The sequence below is a fragment of the Typopeltis vanoorti genome, chromosome 12 (genome assembly GCF_054136105.1).
Source record: "Typopeltis vanoorti isolate ZY-2024b chromosome 12, IOZ_Tvanoo_1.0, whole genome shotgun sequence".
Taxonomy (NCBI): Eukaryota; Metazoa; Arthropoda; class Arachnida; order Uropygi; family Thelyphonidae; genus Typopeltis; species Typopeltis vanoorti.
Window position 1 is genome coordinate 13,014,614 of NC_143560.1, and position 27,427 is coordinate 13,042,040.

The 27,427-nt window shown below is 35.2% G+C and overlaps 1 protein-coding gene across 1 annotated transcript in view; it reads left to right on the forward strand.

Annotated features, from left to right (window-relative positions):
- LOC150100586 (glycerol kinase 3-like) overlaps positions 1-27,427 on the forward strand; it is a 473,098-nt gene that overhangs the window by 230,726 nt on the left and 214,945 nt on the right. Inside the window, exons 10-11 of the mRNA XM_090401838.1 lie at positions 15,962-16,004; positions 17,177-17,257. Coding sequence (XP_090257964.1) covers positions 15,962-16,004; positions 17,177-17,257 — 124 coding nt within the window. The remainder of the gene's footprint in view (positions 1-15,961; positions 16,005-17,176; positions 17,258-27,427) is intronic.

The window sequence follows — 27,427 nt, forward strand, 5'->3', positions numbered from 1 at the left end:
GGAACTACCAACAAACATTGTGAAAGACAAAAAAACTATATATATATTAATATATATAGTTTTATAGGTTAACAGGTTAAAGTGTAACCTATTAACATTTCAAGCTGTTCTGTGTAACTCTTCATTGTTGGGCATGCACATGTGTTCAAGATCATGTGAATGCCAAAGTTGGATAGCAGCACAATGATGAGAGATTATAGCTGAGGTTAGTGTTGAGATGTACTGGATTTAGGATGATTTCTTTAGATTCTGCAATTCTTCTTTGCAATGCTTTTCATTATAGCATCAAAAGATATTCTTCGATTTGTCCCATAAGACTGGATGAATTATAGTGTTTTCCTCATTGGCATCAGCAGAATTCAGGACGGTTTGACAGAGCACTTGTTCTGGTTCTGTCATATGCCATGTCTCTTTTATGTTCCTCTAGATATAATTTGATGGATTTTTCCTTTTGGCCAAAATATCGTATGTTGCAGTTGGACCAAATACGGTGAACACCAGGATATTTCAGGTTGTTATGTTTTTGTTTGGGTGTACTGAGCAAGGAACGGAGTTTAAGTAGAGAAGTAAAAGAAGTCTGGATTATATACTTTTTAAGAAATTTGGCTAATTTTGGTTGTAAGAAGAAATTGAAGTGCTTTATTAATATCTTCTTCTCAGAGGAGGGAGCAAGCACTTTTGCCTAGCACAGAAGTAATGCCAAGTTTTTTGCGGTGGATAGTGTGCATGGTGATGTCTATTGGTGTGAGTTGGTTTCCTGCAAATAGAGAATTTTAATTTTAATTTCTCATGAGTGAGTTTGACATCCAGGAATGGAAGAGAGCCATCGATCTCTAATTCTGCAGTAAATTGGATTTTTGGGTGTTGACTGTTGAGGTGGTCTAGGAAATTCTTTAAAGAATCAGGTCTGTGACTCCAAATTAGGAAGATGTCATTGATATATCTTTTCCACAATCTAGGTTTCAGTGGGAAAGAAGAGATTGCTTTTTCTTCAAAAGATTCCAAATATAAATTCGCCTGTATGGGCGATAAAGGATTACCCATCTAAATGAAAGTTTTGTTTGTACATAGTGCCTTTAAACTGGAAATAACCAGAATTAACACAATGGATTAATAAAGACATTACTTTTTTTGATAATTTATTTTTTAATAGAGTAAGAATTTTTTTCTGTAAGTACTTTTGTGAAGAGGAGAAACAACATCAAAACTATAATTTCTTCTTTTTGAATATGTATGTTTTTGACACTCAAAGCAAAATCAACAGAATTTTGATGTAACATGATCAGGCCATCAAAAAATGTTCATACCACATTGTCCATCATGTGGGTTACCAAGGGACGCATTCGTGTTTTAGGCAGAGGGATCCATTCGAAAAATATGTTACAGTCTCCCTGAGACACCACTCCTCAGCACTCTGCTAGAGGAAACTCCATCAATGGGCCCGCTACCCGTTTGGGGAGGTGTTTAGGGGCAGCGCAAAGAAATGGTTCTGCAAAAGGATGGAAATGGCAATGACAACGGCACCAGATGGCAACTGGAACATCTTCTCTCTAACAGGGAAGGAGTTGGAACTGGTCGAGGAAGCCAAGCGCTACCGCTAGACTTAGTTGGGCTTTCTTTGACCAAGAGGAGAGGCTCTCGAACTGTCGACCTGGATATGGGGTGGAAGCTCTACTACTCTGGTGTGGGCTCGAGTGGGGATACTCACAAGCCCCCAGCTGTCAGACTGTGTTGCTGAGTGGATCCCATTGTGGGGACGGGTATGTAAGTTAAGGCTTCAGATGAAAAACCATGATTTGGCTTTGGTGCAAACCTATGCACCTAATCTGGTGCATAGGCTTGCTCCACACCTCTATTCTGCCTTCCTAGAGGAAGTGGATGCTGCTTTTGACAGAGTGGCAGACATGGAATCAGTCCTGCTAATGGGTGACTTCAATGCACATGTTGGAACAGATGACTAGACATGGAAGGGTGTGGTTGGGAGGAATGGCACCCCTGACCTTAACGCAAATGGGTTGAAATTATTGGATTTCTGCTGTACTAAGTTTGTCCATAATGAATACCTTCTTCCAGCACCAAGAAGTCCATAAGTATATCTGGTACAGGGATACACTAGAACAAAGGTCTCTGATCGACTTCTTTATAGTCTCAGCAGACCTATTTTCCTTAATGTTGGACATTCGTGTGAGAAGAGGGGCAGAACTGTCATCTGACTACCACCTTGTTGTGTGCACTCTACGGCTTCAGAAACTAGATGCTACCATCAACGCTGGTTGGCCTAATCAGCTATACTGCATGAATTGGAAAATGAGGCTGTGAGGAAGAATTTTGCAGATGACATTTCCTCCAGGTTCAAAGAGATTCCCAAGCATATTACAGATGTTGAGGAGAAGTGGAAGCTGTTCAAAACAGCTGTCACTGCCTCTGCCCTCTCATGCTGTGACAGAAAGGGATTCGGCATGGCAACGGGTAGTGAGAAAAGGACAAAGGACACCTCGTGGAACCAAGAAGTCCAAAAAGCTATCCAGGCAAAAAAGTAGCCCTACCTAACATGGCTTAGGGTCAGGTCACCTGAGATGCGTTTGCAGTATGCTGAGGCACCAAAGCAGAAGGCTTGGGAATCCTTTGGAGAAAGATTAGACTCATCCTATGCAAATACAAACAAAGTATTCTGGCAGACCATCCGCCACCTTTAAGGGAGGAAATCGTGCACAGCAAGGGCAATTAAGGCCTCTGATGGTGCACTTTTAACAACCGAGAAGGATATCCTCCACAGATGGAGGGAATACTTTGAGAGCCTTCTTAACCTGGGTGGCACAGTAGTTGTGGACATCCAAGAGGTGCAGATCAGGGCAGTGACTAGTCTCACAGCAGAAGAGGTCCATTTAGCAATAAAATCGGGCAAGGCTGCTGGCGATGATGAAATTTGGCCCAAAATGCTAAAAGCCTTAAATCGAGAAGGTGTTCTCTGGCTGACTCGAGTGTGTCAGGCTGCTTGGATATCTGGGCAAGCACCAAAGCAATGCCAGACAGGCATAATAATACCAGTCTTCAAGAAGGGAGACCAGAATGATTGCAGTAACTATTGTGGCATCTCTCTGCTCAGCCTTCCTTGGAAAGTGTATGCTAGGTGCTTGGAAAGACGGTGCAGGAGCATTGTTGAGTCAAAGTTCCAGTAAGAACAATGTGGCTTTTGTCCTGGTAGAAGCAGAACTGACCAAATCTTCACTTTAAAGCAAGTCTTTGAGAAAATCTTGGGAATATGCCAAGAATGTCTACACATGTTTTGTGGACTTGGAGAAGGCATATGACCGGGTTCCTTGGGATAAACTTTGGCAAGTAGTACAGGAGTATGGAGTGGATGGCCAACTATTAGCTGCCATCAAGTCCCTGTATGAATGCCCAGAGTTTTGTGTCAGGGTAAACAGCACAAAGTCTGAATCTTTCACAGTTTCCGTTGGCCTCTGCCAAGGGTGTGTTCTGTCACCCCTCCTTTTCATAATATTTATGGACTGGATTGATAGGCACAGATGAGGCAGTGAGTGTGTCAGAATTGGAAGATGTAGCATTGGATGTCTGCTGTTTTGCAGATGACCTAGTTCTGCTTAGCTTTTCCACAGATGACCTCCAGCATACCCTGGATAGGTTTGTAGCTGTTTCTGCAGATGCCAGAATGAAGATCAGTGTGGACAAAACTGAAACATTTGTGGTCTGAAGACAACCATCCCAGTGCACTCTACATGTAAGTGGAGTCCCAATGAGGCAGGTGGAGAAGTTTAAATACCTTGGGTCCATATTCGCGAATGATGGAAAATGGGACGTAGAGCTAGATACTCGAATTGGCTTAGCAAGCTCAATATTGCTGGATCTTGGCCGTTCGGTAGTATTGAAGCGGGAGTTAAGCCAGAAGGCAAAGCTGGCTGTCTTCAATAGTCTATGTCCCCATCCTCACCTATGGTCATGAGAGTTGGGTAATGAATCTTTCGTGTCCGAAAGAATGTGGACACGAATCCAAGCGACTGAAATGAGGTTCCCTCGAGGGGTTGCGGGGCTGACAAGACTTGACAGAATCAGAAGCTCTGCAATTTGGGGAACCCTCAATACTTAACCGCTGCTTCTCCGTGTTGAGAGATCACAGTTACGTTGGTACTGGCACCTGGTCAGAATGCCACGAGAGGCTCCCTCAGCAGGCCCTATTTGCCAAGCCAGAGGGTGGGAGGCCATGTGGAAAGCCAAGGACTCGCTGGATAGATTATATCCAAAACCTTGGGTGGACACATTTGGGAATCCCACCAGAACACCTGAGCTTGGTGGCAGAGGATTGTGACCATTGGAAGTTCCTCTTGCAGCTGTTACCCCCACAACCCAATTAGGAAAGGTGGGCCTTGAAGATGTATGTATCTATGTATGACTGTTGAGGTGGTCTAGGAAATTCTTTAAAGAATTAGGTCCGTGACTCCAAATTAGGAAGATGTCATCGATATATCTTTTCCACAATCTAGGTTTCAATGGGAAAAAAGAGATTGCTTTTTCTTCAATAGATTCCAAATATAAATTCGTCAGTATGGGCGATAAAGGATTACCTGTCTAAATGAAAGTTTTGTTTGCACATAATGCCTTTAAACTGGAAATAACCAGAATTAACACAATGGATTAATAAAGACATTACTTTTTTTGATAATTTATCTTTTAATAGAGTAAGAATTTTTTTCTGTAAGTACTTTTGTGAAGAGGAGAAACAACATCAAAAATGTAATTTCTTCTTTTTGAATATGTATGTTTTTGACACTCAAAACAAAATCAACAGAATTTTGATGAAAGAAGAAGTCGAGCCAAATAAGCATTTTAGGGATTTGGCGAAATATTTTTGAGAGTTTATAAGTAGGTGAATCAATGCCTTCCACAATTGGTCTCGGTGGTGTATTTTCTTTATGAATTTTTGGTAATCCATATAATCAAGGGATTAAAGGATGAAGTGAATGAAGAGACAATTGAATATTTCTAGGAAACTCTATAGTTGTTCTTGGAAGGTTGTTTGTATGGTTATAGAGTTCATGAGTTGAATCTCTGAAAGAAATTATCCTCAGTACAGTACATCTCAACTCACTCCAGCTATAATCTCTTGGACTGTCATTGCTCTGCTGTTCAACTTTGCCATTCATGTGACCTTGAACACATGCAAACACCCATCAATACACAGAACATTTTCAAACGTTAATACGTTGACACTTTACTGTATAGTTTTTTTTGTCTTTTGCAATGTTTGTTGGTAGTTCCCTCTTGTCATGCACCCAAAGAAATCTTCTATGAAGACAAAACTAGTTCTGCTGTCTACTTAATTAAAATAGTGTTTCTCTTTTTATCTCTTGGCTTATAGTCATTTAATCTATTTTTAAAAAATAAAAATATGTCTCTCAGCTGACTAAATCAGTTATATCATATATATATTTATATATTTCATCTCATCTATATTTCATCTCATCTCATCTCATTATTAGCGTATCCGCTCTCCAGCCAAAGGGCTGCAGGTTCAAATCCTACTGTGGGCATGGATGTTTGTAATTGTCTGTGTAAAAATTAGTGGCGGTGGTTGGCGGTAGATGCCATTGGTGTAGTTGCAGTCAGTTGGTGGATTGAGTGGTGGAGACAGAATTGTTGAGCAGGTCCCCTTCCTCGATGAGTCTTTGGACTCCTTGGAGGTGTTAATTAATAATAATAATAATAATGATGTGTGTGTGTGTGTGTGCTTGTGTGTGTGTGTGTATGTATTTATATATATATATATATACGGTAAAACCCCGTTTTTACGTTCCCACAATTTACGTTTTCCTGCCATTTACATCATTTTCCATTAGTTCAGTCTTAAGGCCTATTCTTACGATATATTGTTTTCCCGCCATTAACAACTTGATGTGGACGTTATTTCCTGTGATTTGCGTTTTTTTCTCGGGTGGCAATATTGATTTTCGAATCGATTTTGCAGAAATTTGCGCATTTCTGTTCCCAGATGGCGATGCTTTCGGCTATAGTTTCGTTTCCGCCATCGCGGTGACGAATGCATGCTTGCAGCAGTAATGTAGTGATGAGCGATACCATGATTTTTCAATCACATTACGAATTAATATTACAGAATTTCTGCTACATAATTTAGCGTGTGAAAGTTGCAGTGATGGATTATCCATGTTAGTAACATGGAGAAAAAAGACAGAAAATGTATTTCGGTAGAAGAAAAGATGGCAATTGTGCGATTTGTAGATTGGCATGCCGGAACATGTGTGCATTTAGCAAAAGATCTTGGACTCTCCGTGTCTACTTTGAACACAATAGTAAAAAACAGGTCAAGCATTGAACTCAATGCAAAGCAATCTGCCGCTATGTCAAAAAAAAAAAAAAACTGAAAAGCAAAAACAATCAACAATTAAAGATTTTTTTAAATAGATAAATGTAAGTAATTGTAAATTCATTTATTTTAAATGTAAATTGTTAAATTATAAATTCAGTTATTAAAGTTTGTAATTGAGTATGTAGGCTTATATACTAACAGTAAGTCATCTTTTAGCCTTTTTTTTAATGTTTTTTTACATTTCCTGCTGTTTACACTTTTTTCCATCAGTCTCCTGAAAAGTGTAAAAAAGGGGTTTTACTGTATATTTAAAATTTTTGTTGAATACTTCATTGCAACAAGCAAATATTACTAATTTACTCTGACAAGCAAAATTCTTCAATAAGTTAGAAATAGCTTATTGAAGAAGAGTTTATTTTGTTTTGGGAAGGGAATGAAATTATTAATTTCTTTTGCATACCGTCAAAGTAAATCTCTTGACGGTACATGATTTTTCAAGCCAATATGTCATGACTAGTTTCCAGTCATTAATATACATACATATATATACACACATGCACAGAAGGGGAGTCTGGAAATTGCTGATAAACACCTAGACCCAAAATGATATGAAAGCAACTGATATGACCACAAGAAAAAACATAAGTTACTTTCATAACTCTACTACTAGTATGTTCTTTCTTGTGTTATTACAAGCACCAGTTTCTTTAATATCATTTTTGTTGTAGGTGTTATCAGAACTTTTCAGATCCTTCTCGTATATAAATTTTTCTATTGTTTGTCATTCACAACCTTGTTTGTCTGCATGTAATGCAGGTTCTGATTACTCTCTGTGACAAAGTAGTTTTTCTCTGTAAAAAAAGAAAAAAAGAAAGAAAGCAACAACCACATGGCTGAGCCATCTCCTCTAGAACCAACTTTTATGTGGAAGTTTTTTGAGCAGTGTATTCTAGATTCCTCATCTTGGAAATTCAGAGTTTGACTCTGATGCATTGATGATTCTTGTTGTTTTGCTGTACAGTAATCCCTCGATTAATGCACCCCCGATTAGTGTGTAATTTTTTTTCGATACCCAAATTCAGTTAGTGCACCTATATACATCTTAAAAATAAATGTTACAGATTTTAAAAATTTTCTATGTATACATTTTTATGGCTAACTATTTTACAAAATCACTCACCAGAATGAAATAATTTAGTTACCGATTTGAAACTTTAACAGAGTTATTTTTAATGGCATACTACACTACTTCCATGTACGCTATGTTCCAAATTTTTACTGCCAAAATTTATGTCGTCTGCTGTAGTATGCCTACAGATTCGAGACCCTTCGACACTTCTGCGCATGTCACAAAAAGGAGAATCCATTCCGATAATAGGGTAATCAATCCATCTTCTGAGATGAGTTGTTTATTATTACACGTCGGAAAATTAACTTCTCTTTTATGATCATTGTAGTTTTTAAAGTGGTAACTATTTTGCTTGTATAACAGTTGGGAAATTTTATCTATAAAGCACATGAACTTGCGTGTTGGTGACCAATTCATATGTCAATTGAATGATAAGAATTGGTCTTATGATAACGTCCAAGAGTTAATTAAATCTCATTCTCAGTTTCCTTTCGTAATTTCCAGGGTGGCCCCTTGTCATCACGCCTTCCCGCTGTTCAACCAAGCGAAATAACTCCCTGTTAGCATTCAGGAATTTGTTAGTAGAGCTAATCTCAGGTGGTCACTTAAACAGAATGGGACAAAGAGATTCCGACATGCTAAATTTAGATGCACAGCGGGAAGATCCCGAAGAATATGAAGAAAATTTAACCACTGATAGTCAGCCAAAAGAGATTTCACAGAAACAATTTGAAAATATTTTTCATACAATCAAAGTTTTTAAGCAGCAATGTTTAGAGGTTGATCCTGATGATGAGAGAAGCAGTAAAATTTGCAGAAGAGTAGAAGAGGCAATAGGGCCATACCGTCAGTTGTATGAAAAAAAGAAACAAAATGCCCGCCAAACTATGTTAGGTCAATTCTTTGTTAAGAAGTAGAATAATAAATTTATATTCTGAATATTATTATTATCTGAGATGTTTTATTGTGTTTTATATGAGATATTTTATTATATGTTTTATTGTCTTTCAACTTCATGGTTTTCCTTTAACTAGACCCTGAGATATACCCTAATTCTTTTATAAAAAAAAAATTAAGATTCAAGAAAGAAATCTGAGGAACGAATTATACATTTTCCCATAGGTTATTATATTCGATTAATGTGCCTGTTTTAAAGAACGCATTAGGTGCACTAATCGAGGGATTGCTGTATTTGAATTGAAACTTTTGAATGCTGAATTTGAAAACCAGAACATACTCCCATTTCTGAATACACTTGCATCCTCCTGCAAGCTGTCTGTTTATCTGTATGTCTTTTATGGTCAAATGTAAGCCTTCTCATACCAGCTAATATATACATTCTCTTATCCTCACATTAATACAAAAACTAGATATCATTGCCAGCTTCAAAATAGAACAAAACAATAACAATTTGTTCTGGTTAGCAAGCACTTAAGAATGAATTGCAGATTATTAACAGAACATCAGTCAATAACATTCTTCACAAGGTTTCACCTAGAAATTAAAAAAAATGCAGTTGAGCCATAGCTTTTCCATGCATTAAAGTAATATCTGAAAGCATATTATGCTGCCCAAATGCAATCTTAATGTCCCCTTTAACCACCAAAATTAAGAAAAGTTATTTGGCTCCTGTTAGAATACCCCCCCCCCCCCCCACCACACACACGCACGCACTCTTTTTTCCTTCAGATTCACTTTTAGGTGAATTCCATATACCTGTAATTGTTACATATAAGTGAAGCAAGATGCCTGATTTTAACACAAAAAACGGAATGCAAACGATATATCAGATTCAATAATTAAAGAAAATTAGGCTTTTCTGATGATGCTCTAGATACCAAAGCCTAATGAACCATTCTTATGTCAACAGTAAGAATAAACTAAAAATTCCATGAATATAGATTTCCACCCACATATTTCTCTTTAAAAGGACAAATAATGTTTCTTAATTTAAGTAATAGGACAGAATGGTTTTAGAAAAAGACATTCCTGTATAGATCCAGCTTTCTCTTTAAAATTAATATGGAAAAAAGAAGTGAGCACAATTTAGAAACATATTACATTTATTGATTTTGAAAAAAAAGTATTCAGTAAAGTACAAAGAAACATTTTATTAACATATTAGAGAAAGACAAATAATAAATAATGCTCATGAGTTGAGATGCTTTTATAGTTGAACTGTAGACTCAACTGTACAAATAGTATTCAAGAAAAAATAAGAGTTTGAAAACAAGAACCAACCAATTCTGAAGAAAACATTAATATAGTGAAGGAGGTATGTTGTGATGTTTTCTGCAAGCTTAGAAATCAATCTATGGAATGAATACAGCTTAGAAATAAGTAAATAAAGATTTAGTTGTTCCGATATTTCATCTCTATCATGTAAACCTTCTGGGGCAATAATATAAAAATTGTAATATCACACAAAACAATTACTGGAAGAAGTTAGACTAGAAGCTTAAAATCCTATGATGGACATCTTTTATTGATGCCTTGGCTATTCTTGGCTGTTGGGATAAGAATTAATGTGTTCCCAAATCTTGGGAAGATTTGGGACCTAATTTAAATAAATTAAATTTTTTAAAAAAACACAATTTATTTAAATTCTAAAAAAAAACTTTCATAATTTTATTTGTTGTGGTGATGCACAGTTTTTTCCCATTTGATTTTGTGCAGGGCATGATCGGCTAGCCTGACTGATTATAATTGCAGTATCAAATATAGTTCTTGTATTCGCCAAGGCATATATTGACGTATATTGACAGATCTCCCATTTTGCCCATAATTATTATTATTATTATTACAGGCAACTCCAAGGAGTCCTTAGACTCATCGAGGGAGGCCCTAACATCATGTCAAGAACGACTATTCGACATTCACACAGTATTATCTATCATACCTCGCCTTGAACTCATTCACAGTCATAGCACCCACAACAGACTCTGGCAGCTTATTCCACTCATTCACCACTCTCCAAGTAAAAAACCTAGCTCTAACACCCCTGCTAACCACATTCTTGCTGCGCTTCCATGTATGGGCCCCTAGTTCTCACACCACCAGTCCTATTCTCAAAAATATCTTCTGGATTAATCCTATAGAAACTCGTCAGTAATTTGAATGTCTCAATCATATCATCCCTTTTTTTGCCTATCAACCAATTTCTGCATCAAATCTTCAACCAGTTCTCATAAGGTTTATTCCATAGACCTGCTATCATCTTGGTCACTCGCTTCTGGATCCTCTCCACCTCCTCCCCATCAAGAAGAAACCCTGGCACCTAAATCTGGGCACAGTAGTCAAGATGGGGTCTTATCAAGGCTCGATACAGAGGAACAATAACTTGCTTGTCTCTATTCGTCAAAGTATTCTTCAGTATCCAAGTGATTTGATGAGCTGATTTAGCCACTTTTGCAATGTGCCCCCTAAACACTCCCAAATTCCTGGCCTCGTCATTGAATACAGTTCCACCAATGTGGTATACTGCTGCTAATCTTTTAACCCAATCCGGTTAGTAGCAGTGATCATGTAGTACTTACATGGGAAGTGGCTAAGTTTATAAATATTCCTTCCAGAAAAGGTTACATACTACAAAGCAGGAAATTATGAGCACCTGGTGGGCAGTTCTTTGGAAGTTAAAATTTAATCTGAAAGCATATACTCAGCTGGGCAGAACTGTTTGAAAGATATAGCCTTTGCAGAACACTTCAAAAATCATATTCATATAATCAGAACTGTGCTATTTTCCACATATTTTTTATGGTTTTTGAATATGGATAATATTTTTCATTTCAGTTAAATTAACTTGAATTATGTAATGAAAATATAACAGATATTCTATGACTGCTTTGTTGATGATATCATTTTGATTCACTCATCAGGAATTGCATACGAAAAAGAGGCTGTGGAAGAGATATAAGGAGAAGAGAAGATGTATGAAGAGTATAAGACACAGGCCAGAAGAGTGACTACTATGGTAAGGAAGGCAAAACTGGAATATGAGAGGAGATTGGCCCTAAGATCCAAAGAAAATTCTAGGGAGTTTTTTTAGCTTATGTAGCCAGTAGGAAGAGAAATGACTGTGGAAGAATGATATTATGGGATAAAAATGGGAATAGAGTGCCTGATGCAGAGGACATAGTGGAATTGTTCAATGAACACTTTATTGGAGTATTTCATCCTGGAGGAGTCGGTTTTAATACTAGAGGGATAGGCAGGTTCGAGGTTTAGAGGTACAGGAGAAGAGTCTGTTTCAATTACTGAGTACTCTGGATGTCAGTAAAGCTGTGGCACTGGATGGCATTTCACCACGAGTTTTGAGAGAGTGTGCTAGGGAACTGACAGTGCCTTTGACCTGGCTTTTCAATGAAAGTCTGGCTGTGGGAAAGGTGCCCATGGAATGGAAAGAGGGTAAGATAATGCCATTGCATAAAGGCGGTAGCAGACTGGAAGTGTCTAATTATACGCCAGTTTGTGTGTCATCAGTAGTTGTTAATATCTTGGAGAAAGTACTGAGGCACTGTATACAACATTGGGCAGATGAGGTAATGTTATCTGTGAGAGCCAATATGGATTTGTGAAGGGACACTCTTGTTTTAGCAATATGTTAGCCTTTTGTAATAAAGTTACAAGAGCATTAGATGAGGGAAAGGCATATACTGCGATTTTCTTAGACTTAGCAAAGGCATTTGACAGGGTGCCACATGATAAGCTGATATTTAAGTTGCAGCACATGGGTCTAGATGTCAGATTGGTCAACTGGATTCAGGATTGGCTGCCCAATAGGTATCAGAGAGTTATGTATGGTGGGGCAGTTTCAAGGAGGCAGAGGGTTACAAGTGGGGTCCACAGGGCACAGTGCTGGAACCTATATTGTTTATCCTTTATATCAATGACATTGTCAGTGGATTGCAGGGGGGGGGGATGTTCAGTTTGCAGATGATGCAAAGCTGGGAAGGATTATTAGTAATAGTGCAGATGTGGCAGCCTGCAGGAGGATTTGAATAAGCTAGATAGATGGGAAAATGAATGGGGTGTCAGTTTAATGCAGCAAAATGTAAGGTCTCGAGGTTTGGGAAATATCGATGGGATACTGCATACTCTATGGGATGAGTTATACTGGAGGAAGTAGGGGAGACAAAAGATCTGGGAATGATGATTGATTGAAACCTGAAATTTAGGGGACATATTGCAAAGGTGGTGAAGGTAACACAGAGGATTGCTGCAATGATGAGAAGGACACTGACCTGCAGAGATATAACAGTTATCATTTTGTTGTATAAGATCATGATCAGACCACACTTGGACTATTGTTCTCAGATTTGGTCCCCAGGATTTGAAGGGGATAAATTAACTGTGGAAAGGGTACAAAGGTGGATTCAGGACTGTACAATGATAGTTATGAGGATCGGCTGAGGGAATGTGGACTGCAGAGTTTGGTGGATAGAAGAAGGACAGGTGATATGATTGAGACTTTTAAACTGTTGAGAGGTGGTTACAGGGTTGACACTGGGGAGTTCTTTTGCTTGGTTGAACAGCGGCAAGGAGTGATGACAAGAGGCCGTCCCTGGAAGTTACGAAAGGAAACTGTGAGCAAGAGGGTGAGGAGTGGTTTCTTTGCATGGAGGGTGGTTGAACCATGGAATGTATTGCCTGATGGAGTGGTGAGAGCAAGAACGGTCAATGAGTTTAAGGAGTGGTATGATTGACTTTGTGTTTCTTGGGGGGGGGGGCGCTCCTCTCGATGTGTCTTGATAGGCTTTGTGTTTCTTAGGAAGGACCTCCCACAATGAGTCTTTTGACTCCATGGAGGCCTGAATAATAATAATAATATACCAATATTTTGATGAACTGAAATTGTACATGGGCATGTTTGGGGAGGTTGAGATTTTTCAGTTCATGTCATGTATGTCAGTCTTTTTTTTTGGGTGGGTGTGTGTATCAATTTCCCCCCCTAAATATGCTCTTGCTTTTCAACTCATTAAAATATTTCTGAGCTTTATGAAAACTGTTTCAAAAAAAATCTAACATCTATGGTAATGAAACAAGCCAAGTTAAGAGAATTAGATTTTTTCAAGCATTGAACAAGGGCAGCAATAATTCCTACCTCCTGTAAGATTAGTAAGGACTAACTTTCGACAACTAAGGACTATCTTAGTCCTTAGTTGTCGAAAGTTTTTTCACTTGATTATAAGTTAAATTAAACTTCAAAAGAAATTTATATTCTTGTTAAATCCTTCACCCAAATGTAAGCAAAGTTTGTGCATGAAGTATGTTCATGACTAAGCTATTTATATATATATATATGGAGGCTAATGACTTTTCATTAATTGCTTTAGTATCTCATAATGCAAAGCACATGTTCTTTGGGACATGATACTTGTGAAGAAGAGGATATCTCTTAAGTTTAGTCTAAACTGTTCTGTAATTTTTTCATTTTATTTTTTAAAAATTTATAACAGTCTGTCACTATGTGTGCACGTGTGTTACACAGAGGTCGTAAACCAATAATACATTAGTGCCCCTCAACTAACAATTAGATTATTCCGAAATCTTCTAAAGACTTAACTTTTCCAATAAGCAGAGTAGCAGGCTTGTGCAGGAATGATGAAATTCATCTTCTATTACCTTAAGACTCACAAAAATTGGTGAGTATGATATTTGAACACAGTATTTTTATTTTGGAAGCAGAGATGGTATGCAGTCAGCAGTCCAGATTAGTAATTTTTATTTTTTAAACACAAGTCTTATTAAACTCAGAAATCTATACAAGTCTTATCTGCAGCAAGCTCTTATTTGAGCTGACAACTTTTATTGTAAACAAGCAGTGGCTTTTACTAGCTGTTTAGCAGTTTGGTACTAGAACTTGGCTTTCTCTTGTAATAATCTCGAGAAGAATGTCTACAGTATCGTTTCAAACTCTATACAGAAAGGTGTAATCTTATACAATTACTATGTTTCTTATGCAGTTATCATATTTCCAAAAAAAAAAAAAGAAAAAAAAGTTGGATGAACAAACACTTTTTATCTCTAAACTTGTAATTGGTGAGGCACTAAAGTATTAAACCACAGTTGTCAGCAGTCCTCTGTTTGATCCCACAGTTATAGCTACTTCCATTTTGAAATGTAGTGCATTCAATGCGTAACTATTATTTTCAGGCACAGTCAAAATAAGTGAAATGCTCAGTCAAATATGTGGAATGCTACCTATGACAATAGATTGAAGGTATGTTAGTTGCATTATTTATTTAATATGCAGAAAAGAATGGAAATGATAGACACTTATAAGTCACAAAAAAGGGATTCTATAAGATTGATTTTTTTTTTTTTTTTTTTTTTTTTTTTTTTTTTTTTTTTTTTTCAGTACAGAGACCCCTCCTCACTCACTGGAATTTCTGTAAGAGTGGTTAGTAGATTAGATTTTTTTGCTGGAAAAGTGGTAAATGGCTTGCCAGTGGTAAATGGATTGCCAGTGTGGTTGTGAGTGCTATAAGTGAATGAGTTTAAGGAGAGATAGCAGGTATTGTGTGAATAATGGTTAGTGTGGTCCTCCAGCAACGAGTCTTCTGACTCCGTGGAGATGCCTGTACTACCATTACTACTACTAATAATAATAAGCATACATACGCTATTATATTTTATACAGAAAAATGCATACCCTTGGAAATGAAACATTATGTCAGAGAATAAATTACTTTAATTAATACAGAAGAGTTTAATTTGCTAATCATTGCTAAACCCAAACTACTGAAAAAAGTCCAGACCAGAGTTTTACTTTCAACAATGCTGCATTAAAAGAAATTCTTCATAGCAAACTATCTATTATAAAAATAAAAAACAAAATAAATCCTAATGCTATAGTTAGAATTAACTATATTTTTATATAGATCCATAATTGTGATTGCTGATGCCATAGTGAGAGTCGACTATATTTATTTTTATATAGATTCATAACTGGGATTCCTAATGCTATAGTTGAGAGTTGATTATATTTTTATATAAATCAATAACATTCATAAATTATAGTAGAATTGCTGCCTATGGTAAAATTATTATTTTACCAAGATACATGTTTCTATTTCTTTTCCATCCTAACATCTGATTCCAACTAATTCTGTGATCAAGTGATGGTGTGTATTGGGAATAATGTAAAATGTAAAAGAATGAAGACTCAGATATTACATCAGTTACTGTACTTTCATAATTTTATGTAAGGTGAGACTGAAATAATTGTTTTAAATTATCAAGAACATCTTTTAGTGTAATTATTTTAATTATTATTAATTTTTAAACAGGTATTAAACTTTATGGTTGAATTATCAAATGTGTGCTCTGAATGAGCTACTAATAACTAATGTTTCTTGAATTTAGTAAAATCTCTGTTATGTATTTTTTTTCTATATATATATATATATATATATATATATATATATATAGAATGTATTATTCAATTTTGTTGTTTCATTTTTTAAAGTATTTCTGCTTCTTGTTAGGTATGGCACAGGATGCTTCCTTTTGTATAATACTGGAAAATTGGTATGTTTTTATTAAGAAAAAACTTGTAAATTTCAGCAGTATATTTATTAATAGTCCTAGCTATTTATGGATTAGAATAACAATAATAATTTGTTACACTGTTGGCATCAAGATATTATTATTATCTCCTGATCTTCATGGGATCATAATTCATATGAGGTCTTTCTCTCTGATATTCCTCTCATAACTTCTGTTTAATACATTCATTGCTACAGATGAATTTTGCACTTACCACTTTGACATTTTCGTTTATTCTATATGTTGGCGTATAAGACGATGCTCAAATACTACAGAAAACCCCTCAAAATCATGGGTCATCTTATACGAGTATAAAAAGGGAAGCTTAATTTCTTGGATGAACATTTAGTTAGTTACAATACATTGTTATATAAGAAAATAGGCAGTGTTTAGAAACAAATCAGATTAATTTTTTGCTACATAAATTTATTTAGAATATTACAATAGATATAAGTCTTAAAAAACAACCTCAATTTTCATTTTAATTTTCTTCATCATTTGTTGAAAATAGTTCTTCAGGTTCATTGTTTAAATGATTGTCATATGGATCCCAGTTCGAATCTGGTGAATTGATTTCGTTTTCATTGTCATCAGTGTCCCACAACAGATCATATTCCGTGCCATCCATAAGATTAGAGATACCATAAATTCTTTCGCTTTGAGGATGGCTAAAAGCATTACATGTCATTGAGTAGACAGTAGTAGTCTCTAGTTCTGTTGCATTTCTCAAATGAATATAGTACAAAGACGCTTCAAAATGGCATCTGTTAGAGATGCACACAAAGCAGAGCGTGGGTTTTACTCATTGACATTTTGGTGCAATACAATCAATTCAGAATAGCATGTGGGGACATTGCTGAAATTGAAAGAATGCATCAATAGCATTAGTTTGGCTCACATGAAATATGAATGAGGTCCTTAGTCTCCCTTCTCCATGACGATATCCAGTTTTGCATCATGATCAGTTTGTGGACAAGGAATGCAATTGAAACTTTTGATTACATGTTGCTTATTCTCTTCAGAGAAATAAGTTAGCATTGCAGTTTGTTATGACACATAGTGAAAATCATCAGATTTTGTGCATAAGAAAATTGAAATTAATATCTATCAACATTAATATTATATTAAATATTCATTATACTCATATTTTTCAGCCAGTTTGGTCAGAACATGGGCTGCTCACAATAGTGGCATATAAATTAGGACCAGATAATCCAACATATTATGCATTAGAAGTAAGTATTTCTATTTTTTTTTTAATCAAGTAAAATGTAACATATGTAATAATAATATGCTAAATAATAATAGAAATAACACAATATAAAGCATTGGTCAGACACACACACACACACATTGACTGCTGTGCTCAAATTTTTGTTATGCTCATCAGTAAGTCATCTTCTACCATTCCCTCTAATTTGAACTGCTCTTGATTTCACATTGATAAGAATGAAGCACCCTGATTGCTCACTGAATACCTCAACTATTTCTTTTGCAGTAGTTACCAATTTACCATTTCAATCCATTATTGTTGTCTTACCATAACCATTCTTCCTTCTACTTGCCACACACACACACACATATATATATATATACAGTGCCGGCGCTAGGGTCTTTGCCGCCCATATGCAATTTCTATCTAAGTGCCCCTGTAATGATCCAGGCATGTGTGGTTCTTTTACGATAATAAAACTTTAAATTATTTGAAATTTCTTAAATAAATTTTGACACAACAGCCACACGTTGGTTCACTAAATGTAACGAACCGGGGGTGTTGACTAGGCAGGATAATCGTTAAATCACTAACAAAATTAAAATGAATTTTAATTAAAGTTAAAATTTATTTGAACCAAAGTTTAAAAAATTCTTGCATTTTACAAGTTACAAAATTCTTAGTAACTTTTTTTTAATAATTTTTATAAGTGGAACTATCTTTTAGGAAAATAAAAGAAACTCAAGATAGATGAGAAAATAAGAAAATAACTCAGAAATAATTAGAACATTTAATAGAAGTATTCAAAAAATACAATCTTTACAGAATAACAGAAAATAAATTAAATTACATAAATATACTTGAAATTTTTTTTATTAAAAGTTTAGTGTTCTTGATTTCATATTCACAAAATTAGAAATAATGGTCTTTACTTCTAATTCCGCACATAATCATTTTCAATAGCTATTAACAGCAAACTAACAAGCTTTTTTGTGACATACTAGGTTTTAGGTAGGTTTTAATCAATTTCAACTTGGAAAAGTAACTTCACCGCTCGCTACAGTAACATGTAAGGTTAATAGTAAGGTTAATTGCTTTAAGAAAAGTTAGAGAAAGATAAATTATTGGACACAATAAAATTAAGAATGTCGAAAGGGTTTTGAATATTTAAATTATCCTTCCGAAAAATATCCTGGAAAGCACATAACTCGTCATACAGTTCTATTGCATTTATGTCTATTGTCGCCGTCCTTCAAGAGAATCTCTAAATCATCACAATGTTATCATAGATCTTTGTTATTAATTTGTAGTAATCTATACAAGAAATTGAAATTATCATAATATGTTTTTAGTTGTTCAAAACGTTCTATTAACGAACACATTTCAACGTCTAGAAGTGTATAAAACACATTCACTCTAAATTTATCTTCTGGCGATTTTGGTGTTTCGTCATGATGCTCGTAGTCAAATTGTCGTGTCTTCTTTTATCGTCGAACTTCCGTACCAGTTTTAAATTCTTGTTCTCCATCCACCTCTTCACTCAGTTCTTTTGCAGTTTTTAGAACTTATTTAAAATTTGTATCTGATCGATACTCTTGTAAAAATATGTTTAAGTTTTAGATAGATTCTAAAGCAAGTGTAATGTTCATATTTTTGTCTTGAAGCATTTTACTCACAGTGTTTATTTTGTTAAGTAAATCATGCCAAGTTATAAGAGAGCAAGTAAATTTGTAGTCCTTTATTTTAGTACATAATGTTTGTGCTTCATGCTGAGTTTCTTTATTAAAATTTTCATTATTTAAAACTTCAAAAGGTGTATCGTAAATTTCTCCTAACTGATATCGTAGAGGGCGGATTGCATTGATTTTACTTTTCCATTGTGTTTCTGATGGCTGTTTCAATGTTAAATTTTTTACGAACTTTAAAAGGATTGCCCAACATTTGTGAGAGAATGAAAAGAAATTGTATATTTCTTGAATAATTGCAAAGAAACTAATTGTATCTGCATTCACTTTGGCTGCATCGTTAATGATTAAATTTAGAGTATGAGCAGCACATGGCATGTAAAAAGCTTGAGGATTTTGGTTCAAAAGCTAATTTTGGAGCCCATATTGTTTCCCTTTCATATTTGCCCCATTGTCATACTCTTGACCTCACATGTCTTCAATGGGAATGTTCCATTTTTTCAGTTGTTTCATTATTGTTGCACATAAACCATGTCCTGTGGAATCTGATATATCTGCAAAACCTAAAACGTTTTCCCTGATCTTGACAATTCCGTTGTCACAGGAAACAAAGCGAATAATAATGGTCATTTGTTCTGTTCTACTTGCATCAGGTGTGCAGTCTAAACTTATAGAATAATATTTAGATTTTCGAATTAATAATAAAATTGTATCCCTGATTGAGTTACTTAAAGTTTCCAATATTCCATTTTGACTGTCTTTACTCAAACAGTGTACTCTATTGTTTTGCTGTAGGGCCTTTCAGCATGATTTTCCATAATGGGATTAAACTTTGCAAACAGTTCGACTAATTTTAAAAAATTGCTGTTATTCCTTTCATATAATATCAGATGATCTGCGAAAAGCTAAATTTTGGCTACCAAGGAATTTTATAATTTCAATCAAGTGTTCTAAAACACTCGTCCAATGTTTCTTTTCCATTTCATACATGCTATGAGTCTGGCAATCAATAGTAGTTTTGTTTTTTAAATTTTATAAAGTTCCTTTCCATTTTAAGAAATTTTTCATGTGAGTTAAACTAGTCTCATGTCTATGCAAAGTTGTACTTACATTTCACCAATCGTTATAACCTTCTACAAGACTACTTGATTCAGTAGGTGCGAAAAGTTTGCAACAAAAGCAAAAAACAGAATTTAAAGTTTCGGAATAAATGAGCCATGTTCTTGGCACGAGCTCCCGTTTTCCATTTTTCTATTATAATACGTGTCGCCAAATTTACGACCATATGTATCTCTGGGATATATTATATTTTTCTTTTGAACAGACCTCATTTTAATTAAAACAACTCAAATTTTTCATCAGTATTTTCCCATTCACCTGGATCTTCTAAATTTACAGAGACTAACAATGTGTTAGTCTCGTGGTCAACTACAACTAAATCTAACTGTTTTTCACTTAAATCATGCATCTTGTTATCTTGTTCAATAGTTGCAATAGTACTTTCATGCAAACTGGATGATGTGCATGGTTCGTCAACTCTGATTTCTGATGTATCGAGTTGGTTACAATCTGCATGAGAATATTTTAATATTTTAACAAATTTATTAAGAGCCCCAGTTTGTTTCTTAATATCTGCTTCTTTCACAGCATGATGCTTACGCTTTTGTGCACCGGATAACTTTTTTTTTTTAAATTTTTGATTCCATTTCTATTTTATACCCACAAGAAATTATTACACAACACGACACAGAGACGAAATAATAGTCCGCACTGCGTTACTGTCAGTAGGCTCTTGTTGCTAGATAATCAGTCATACGATATGACTGATTATCTAGCAACAAATGTTTTGTTGCTAGATAATCAACAACAAATGTTTTGTACGAAAATTTGTTTCTGTGCAGAAAAAACTGTTCACTGTTTCACTTTAGATAGACTGCAGTAGACACAACATTCTGCAGGCAAGCATTTAGCCTGCTCTCGCTGCAAAATTGTAAACATACAATTTATATGTTAAATTGTATGTTTACAATTTAAAATTAAAAAAAAATAAAATTTTTTTAAAATTTTTATTCTGTGTATCCGGCCTTATTTATTTTAATATTGATTTTTCTAAGAATTTTTTGTTTTTATGATAAAAATTTTGTTTCTTAAAAATGAACTTATGAACCATGCCCCGTCAGTGCCGCCCACATGCACCACATGCTCTGAATTCCCACTTCTGCCTGCCCTGTGTGTATATCTATATATATATATAAAAACTCTCCAGAATTAATCTCTTCATTCATCCATTTGACACCTGCCCTATTCAGCCTTTTGACCAAAATACATTCACACATTAATGCTGTTAAATATCTCTTATTAGTGCCAAAGCAAGATTATCTCTTTCCTGCCTCTTCATTCTGTGCTCCAAAGCTTTTCATAATCACTGGTGGTGTAGTTCCATATATATCTTTTTCTCACAGAATTCTCTGTATGGCTGGCCACCATACAGGTGATCACTTCATGATCACACTCACCAGCTCACATCACATCCTCTAATGAAATGATCACATCTAAAAACTGATCCTCATGTGTCTTCCTTTATGTCAAATCTTATGCCAAAATTTACATCAAGCCACTTTCCTACAATTGCAACCTGCTGACTTTCAACTTAAATATAGACTATATATTTTTCTGTATACTGTTCCTTTTATTTTTTTATAAGTGTACCATTTTTGAACAGCTTTTCTCTTGGGACATTATCATATGTTATTTCCAGATCTACAAAATTTAAGTATAGATCCTTGTTATATTCCCAGAATTTTTCTCAAATTGCTGATTGTAAAGTAAAAATTTGATCCTGACAATTCTTATTTGGTCTGAATGCAGGCTGTTCTCTAAGTTTTTCTTTGAAAATTTTTATTGGTCTCTTCTTAAGTATGCTTGCATAAATCTTGCCTGGAACATTTAATAGAGAAATTCTTCTGTAATTCTCACTTCTGTAAGAAAAAAACAGGAAACAAAACATTCAGTTTTGTTTCCCTTTTTATGAAGGCTGAAGATGGGAACTATGAGAGCTCTATTCCAATCATCTCAAATTCAACCTTCTAACCAGCTCTTCTGAATTATGCAACGTGACCACTGCAAAACTTTTATATCTCCATGTTTCAGTATTTCTGGTCAATTATCGTTTACTCCAGCTACCTTTCCATATTTCAGGCTTTTAATGGCTTTTTCTGAATCAAATACCGATATGTACCCCTGATTACATTTCTCTGAACTATTTTCTGTCACTATTCTGTTACTTTCATATTACTTTTATGTTCATGGTATTGATACAGCACATAATTATAAGAAAATAATTAATATTTATTAACTTAAAAAAAAAAAATCAGCTAATGCCTTTTTATTCCCGTATACGGGGAGTAGGTGAGGCCATTTACGGGATCCCCGTATTTGGGAATAAAAAGGCGTTAGCTGATTTTTTTTTATTTATTGACTTATTAGCTAATATTTCATTGGTATTATATCCTGATGTATTGTTCATCAAGTGAATGTCAACAGTTCTTCCTGTGTGTCCATAGTAACTCACGTCACAAGAACAGGGCATTCATAAACTTCTGGATGTGATAAAGAAAGAGTTTGTCCTTAGGGTGAATGTATGCAATGGTAACAGTTTTGCTGTAGAAAGTGTGATGCAAGTGAGTGAATCAGTAGTAAGGGCATTGTCATTGGAACAGATAGCTCTAGCTCTGTGAATTAGTGTTTTTAGAAGCTAATGACTGTCTGCCCTTCTTGGACACACTAATTACATGGCTTTCAGATGGTTCTGTATCTTTTTCTGTTTATAGAAATCCCACACATACAGGGAGATATTTACACAATCAGTATTCTAAAAACACTAATTCACAGAGCTATAGCTATCTGTTCCAATGACAATGCTCATACCATAATGCAAGATCAGGATGGTTTGGCCATTGTAAAAATCGAGCTAGACTGCATAACATAAGAATAACTGGGGAATCTACTAGTGCTGATAAAGATTCTGCAGCCAAATTTCCTGAAGAATTTCAAAAGATAATTCAGGAGGGTGATTATGACAATTGGCAAATATTCAATGTTGACGAAACTGGTCTGTTTTGAAGCTTGTGCCAACAAAAACTTTCTTAGCTAAAACTGAAGCATCTCAACCAGGATACAAAGTATCTAAAGATCTTCTTTTATTTTTATTTTTACGCTTTTATTAGGAGGCAATGCACAGGCTTTAAACTCAAGCCTATGTTAGTTTATCGTGCGCAGAATCCAAAATCTAACATTATTGAAGAAATCAGCACAGTTGGAAAAGAACTTGAATTTAATGAACTGGATAATGAAGATGTGAGAAACTTGCTCGATTCCCATTCAGAACAGTTAAGCGAGAATGATCTCCTTCAACTAGAAGAACAGCATTCATAAGAAGAAGAAGATAAGGAGTGCGAACAAGAAGAAGAGAGTTACGACTAAGAAGCTAACTGCAAAAGAACTTGAGCTAGTTTTCAATCACATTGAGCATGCTAAAGAAATTTTGTTTGCTGTTAATCCTGATATGGAATGAAGCTTTGAAGTCCACCAAAATCTTGATAAGTGATTGCCAACTATCACAAATTGCATGACAGAATGAAAAAGTTGAGCATGATTCATTCAAACAGCATACGTAATTTTTTTTTGTAAAAAAAAGTAGCTCAATCAAATGTTTAAACATTAAATTAAAATTTAAGCAATTGATTTTATTAACTTTGATGATTTTATCCTCTAATATAGCTTATAAATTTATGCTAAATGATGGATGAATTATAATTATTCCTATTGTTTATTGTATTTGCTTAATGAGATTTTGCTTAGCATGTATTAATTGATGGATTAATTAATTGCATTAAGTGAGGTTTTCCTGTGTGTGTGTGTGTGTGTACACACACACACGTATATATGCACACACATACATACATACCAGCCTCCGTAACCTAGCATAGACAAAGCCCTTTGGTCGGAAAGACCTGGGTTCAATTCCCATTGATCAATTCAATTATATATTTAAATTATTGAATTATTTATTAAGTTATATATATATATATATATATATATATATTAATAAAACTAAATTTAACTAACTAGAACCCGAGAAAGTATAACAAAAAACCTTTAATACATCACAACTAGTTTCATCGGTGCTCTGACTTCTTCAGGTGAGAAATAAAAACATAAGATATAAAATAACACGGTAAAAATGAACTTTACAGCTTAATAAAAAGCAGAATAATAACAGTCATATTTGAATAGGTGACCGCGTGCTACCGTTGGCATGAGTAGAATGTGTGCGACAGCTAATTTTTGAGCGCCAGTACTGGATTACTGCGCTATGGGAATCAGGTAGATTGTAGCTAAGATTATTGTTTAAATGTGAAGGGTCCAGAACTATTTCTTTTGATTCGATAATTCTTCTTTCGAATTCATCCTTGCAAATATATAAATTAGTAGTGCGTTCCCAATCAACTTGATGTGGCTGTTCTTCAAGGTTAGAGTTTGCCGAGAAAAGGACATGACTGGAAAGGGCGCTCGCTCGTGCTCTACTGTAGGAGATGTCACGTCTATGTTCCTCAAGACGAAGTGAAACAGATTTGTCTGTCTGGCCAAAATAAGGTCGACCACAGTTTATCAGCACTCTTACCCCAAAACTAGCTAAGATTCTGAAAAAATTCAACATAAAGACTGACTATACTACGCTGCCAAAACTTCGTTCTTTTCTGAGTCGACCAAAACCAAAACACAACCATCTGCATTTTCCTGGTGTTTATAAAGTTTTGTGCAACTGTGGTCGACCTTATTTTGGCCAGACAGACAAATCTGTTTCACTTCGTCTTGAGGAACATAGACGTGACATCTCCTACAGTAGAGCACGAGCGAGCGCCCTTTCCAGTCATGTCCTTTTCTCGGCAAACTCTAACCTTGAAGAACAGCCACATCAAGTTGATTGGGAACGCACTACTAATTTATATATTTGCAAGGATGAATTCGAAAGAAGAATTATCGAATCAAAAGAAATAGTTCTGGACCCTTCACATTTAAACAATAATCTTAGCTACAATCTACCTGATTCCCATAGCGCAGTAATCCAGTACTGGCGCTCAAAAATTAGCTGTCGCACACATTCTACTCATGCCAACGGTAGCACGCGGTCACCTATTCAAATATGACTGTTATTATTCTGCTTTTTATTAAGCTGTAAAGTTCATTTTTACCGTGTTATTTTATATCTTATGTTTTTATTTCTCACCTGAAGAAGTCGGAGCACCGATGAAACTAGTTGTGATGTATTAAAGGTTTTTTGTTATACTTTCTCGGGTTCTAGTCAGTTAAATTTAGTTTTATTAATGTATACATCCCGAGTAAATCCTAATTTCAACAATATATATATATATATATATATATATATATATATATATATATATATATATATATATATATATATATACTGGTGTCTTTATGAAGCTGAAAGTACTAAACACCGGGGATGGTCTCTTATCATCACTCCTTCCTGCTGTTCAACCAAGCGAAAGAATTCCCCAGTGTCAACCCTGTAACCACCTCTCAACAGTTTAAAATTCTCAATCATATCACCTCTCCTTCTTCTATCCACCAAACTCTGCAGTCCACATTCCCTCAACCGATCTTCATAACTAACATGGTACAGTCCTGAAACCATCTTTGTTATCTGCCTTTGTATCCTTTCCACAGTTAATTTATCCCCTTCAAATCCTGGGGACCAAATCTGAGAACAATAGTCTAAGTGTGGTGTGATCAGAGACTTATACAATGGAATGATAACCCTTTTATCTCTGCAGGTCAGTGGCCTTCTCATTATTGCAGCAACCCTCTGTGTTACCTTCACCACCTTTGCAATATGTCCCCTAAATTTCAGGTTTCTATCAATCATCAACCCCAGATCTCTTGTCTCCCCTACTTTGTCCAGTATAACTCCTCCCATAGAGTATGCAGCGTCCCATTGATGTTTCCCAAACCTCAAGATCTTACATTTTGCTGCAGTAAACCAATACCCCCATTCATTTGCGTTAAATAATATATAATATATAGAAGAATATAAAATTTCTCCTTTATATCTAATTATAGCCATCATCTGATTGATGAATATATAGTGTTGGTTTTCTTAATGATTACAGCAACTATTTTAGGTCTTGAATTTGAATAGGACAGTTATTACAAGATGCAGGGATAATAACTTGTAAGCCCAAGGAGTTATTGCAGTTTATCTGTTATAGGCATTAGTGTGATTTGTTGTGTCAGATTATGATATGCACCTGTCGGGATAAATAGTAAGGAACAGTGCTTTTTTTCTGGCGGTACGCAATGGTAGCACTACTGGCACCTTTTTTTCTTAAGTTTTTAAAAATTTGTGATTTATTGACAGCAAAATGTATTATAAATATTCCGGTAGATGGTACTGTGTTCACGAATTGAATTTTCAGTTTTGATCACTCATAAGTTGGTATACCCTGCTTTCCTGTTTCATAGGTTGATATGCAACCGGAAACAGGAAGTTGTGCTCACTTCTGATTGCTTCCAATATCAGTTTATCAGTTTTATATTCACTCTGCAACGGGTAGGTGTTCACTTGAGTTTTGAATTAATCGAAGTTAAATCAGAATGAGTAAAATAAGTGGATACTTTATGCCAATGAATAAAAAAAGGAAGGCTGAAGAAGCAGAAATTTTTGAATCTATCTATTTGTGATCCTGTAAAACAGAAAATTAGCACTGAAAATACACTTGGTGGAGATGATCACCAAACCAAGACCAAAGATCCATGTGGTTCAATGGAAGTAGATTCTGATAATGATTGGCCTGAATGTCAGAAAAATGACTTCTGCGATGAGTGGCTGTATGTCAAGAATAAAATGTTGGGCTGTAAAGTGTGTCGTGATGTCGGAAGTCTTGCCGTCGATAAAAACATGGGAACAAAAATTTCAGCAGAGTGGGCAGATGGTAAAGTCAGTCATTTTGGAGAATCTTGCAAACAACAGTTAATGTCATTAAGAAAATAGATTTACGATCATAAGGAGAGTGCAGCGCCAAAAAATAAAATCTGAAGCAAAAAATGAAACATTAGAGAAAGTTTTCTTAAATACTTTTTCTCATAATAAAGACGTAACAGGAAAAGTGTTTCGAACTGCTTACAAAGTTGCAAGGAGAAATCACTCATTTAACAACTTTGAAGACAAAATAAATTTACAAGAACTTAATGGCCTAGACATGGGGATATATTCTTCATTCTGCAAATGCTTGCATTAACATTGTGAGCCATATCGCAAATGAAATGAGAAAAACATTAATAGACAATATAGTGAACTCCAAGAACAAAATATCATTACTTATTGATGAATCAACAACTGTGAGTAACACAATAACATTGATTGTTATTGTTTCTGTAGTTCTTCCTGAACTTTCAGCTCCTGTGAGTCTTTTCCTAGATTTGAT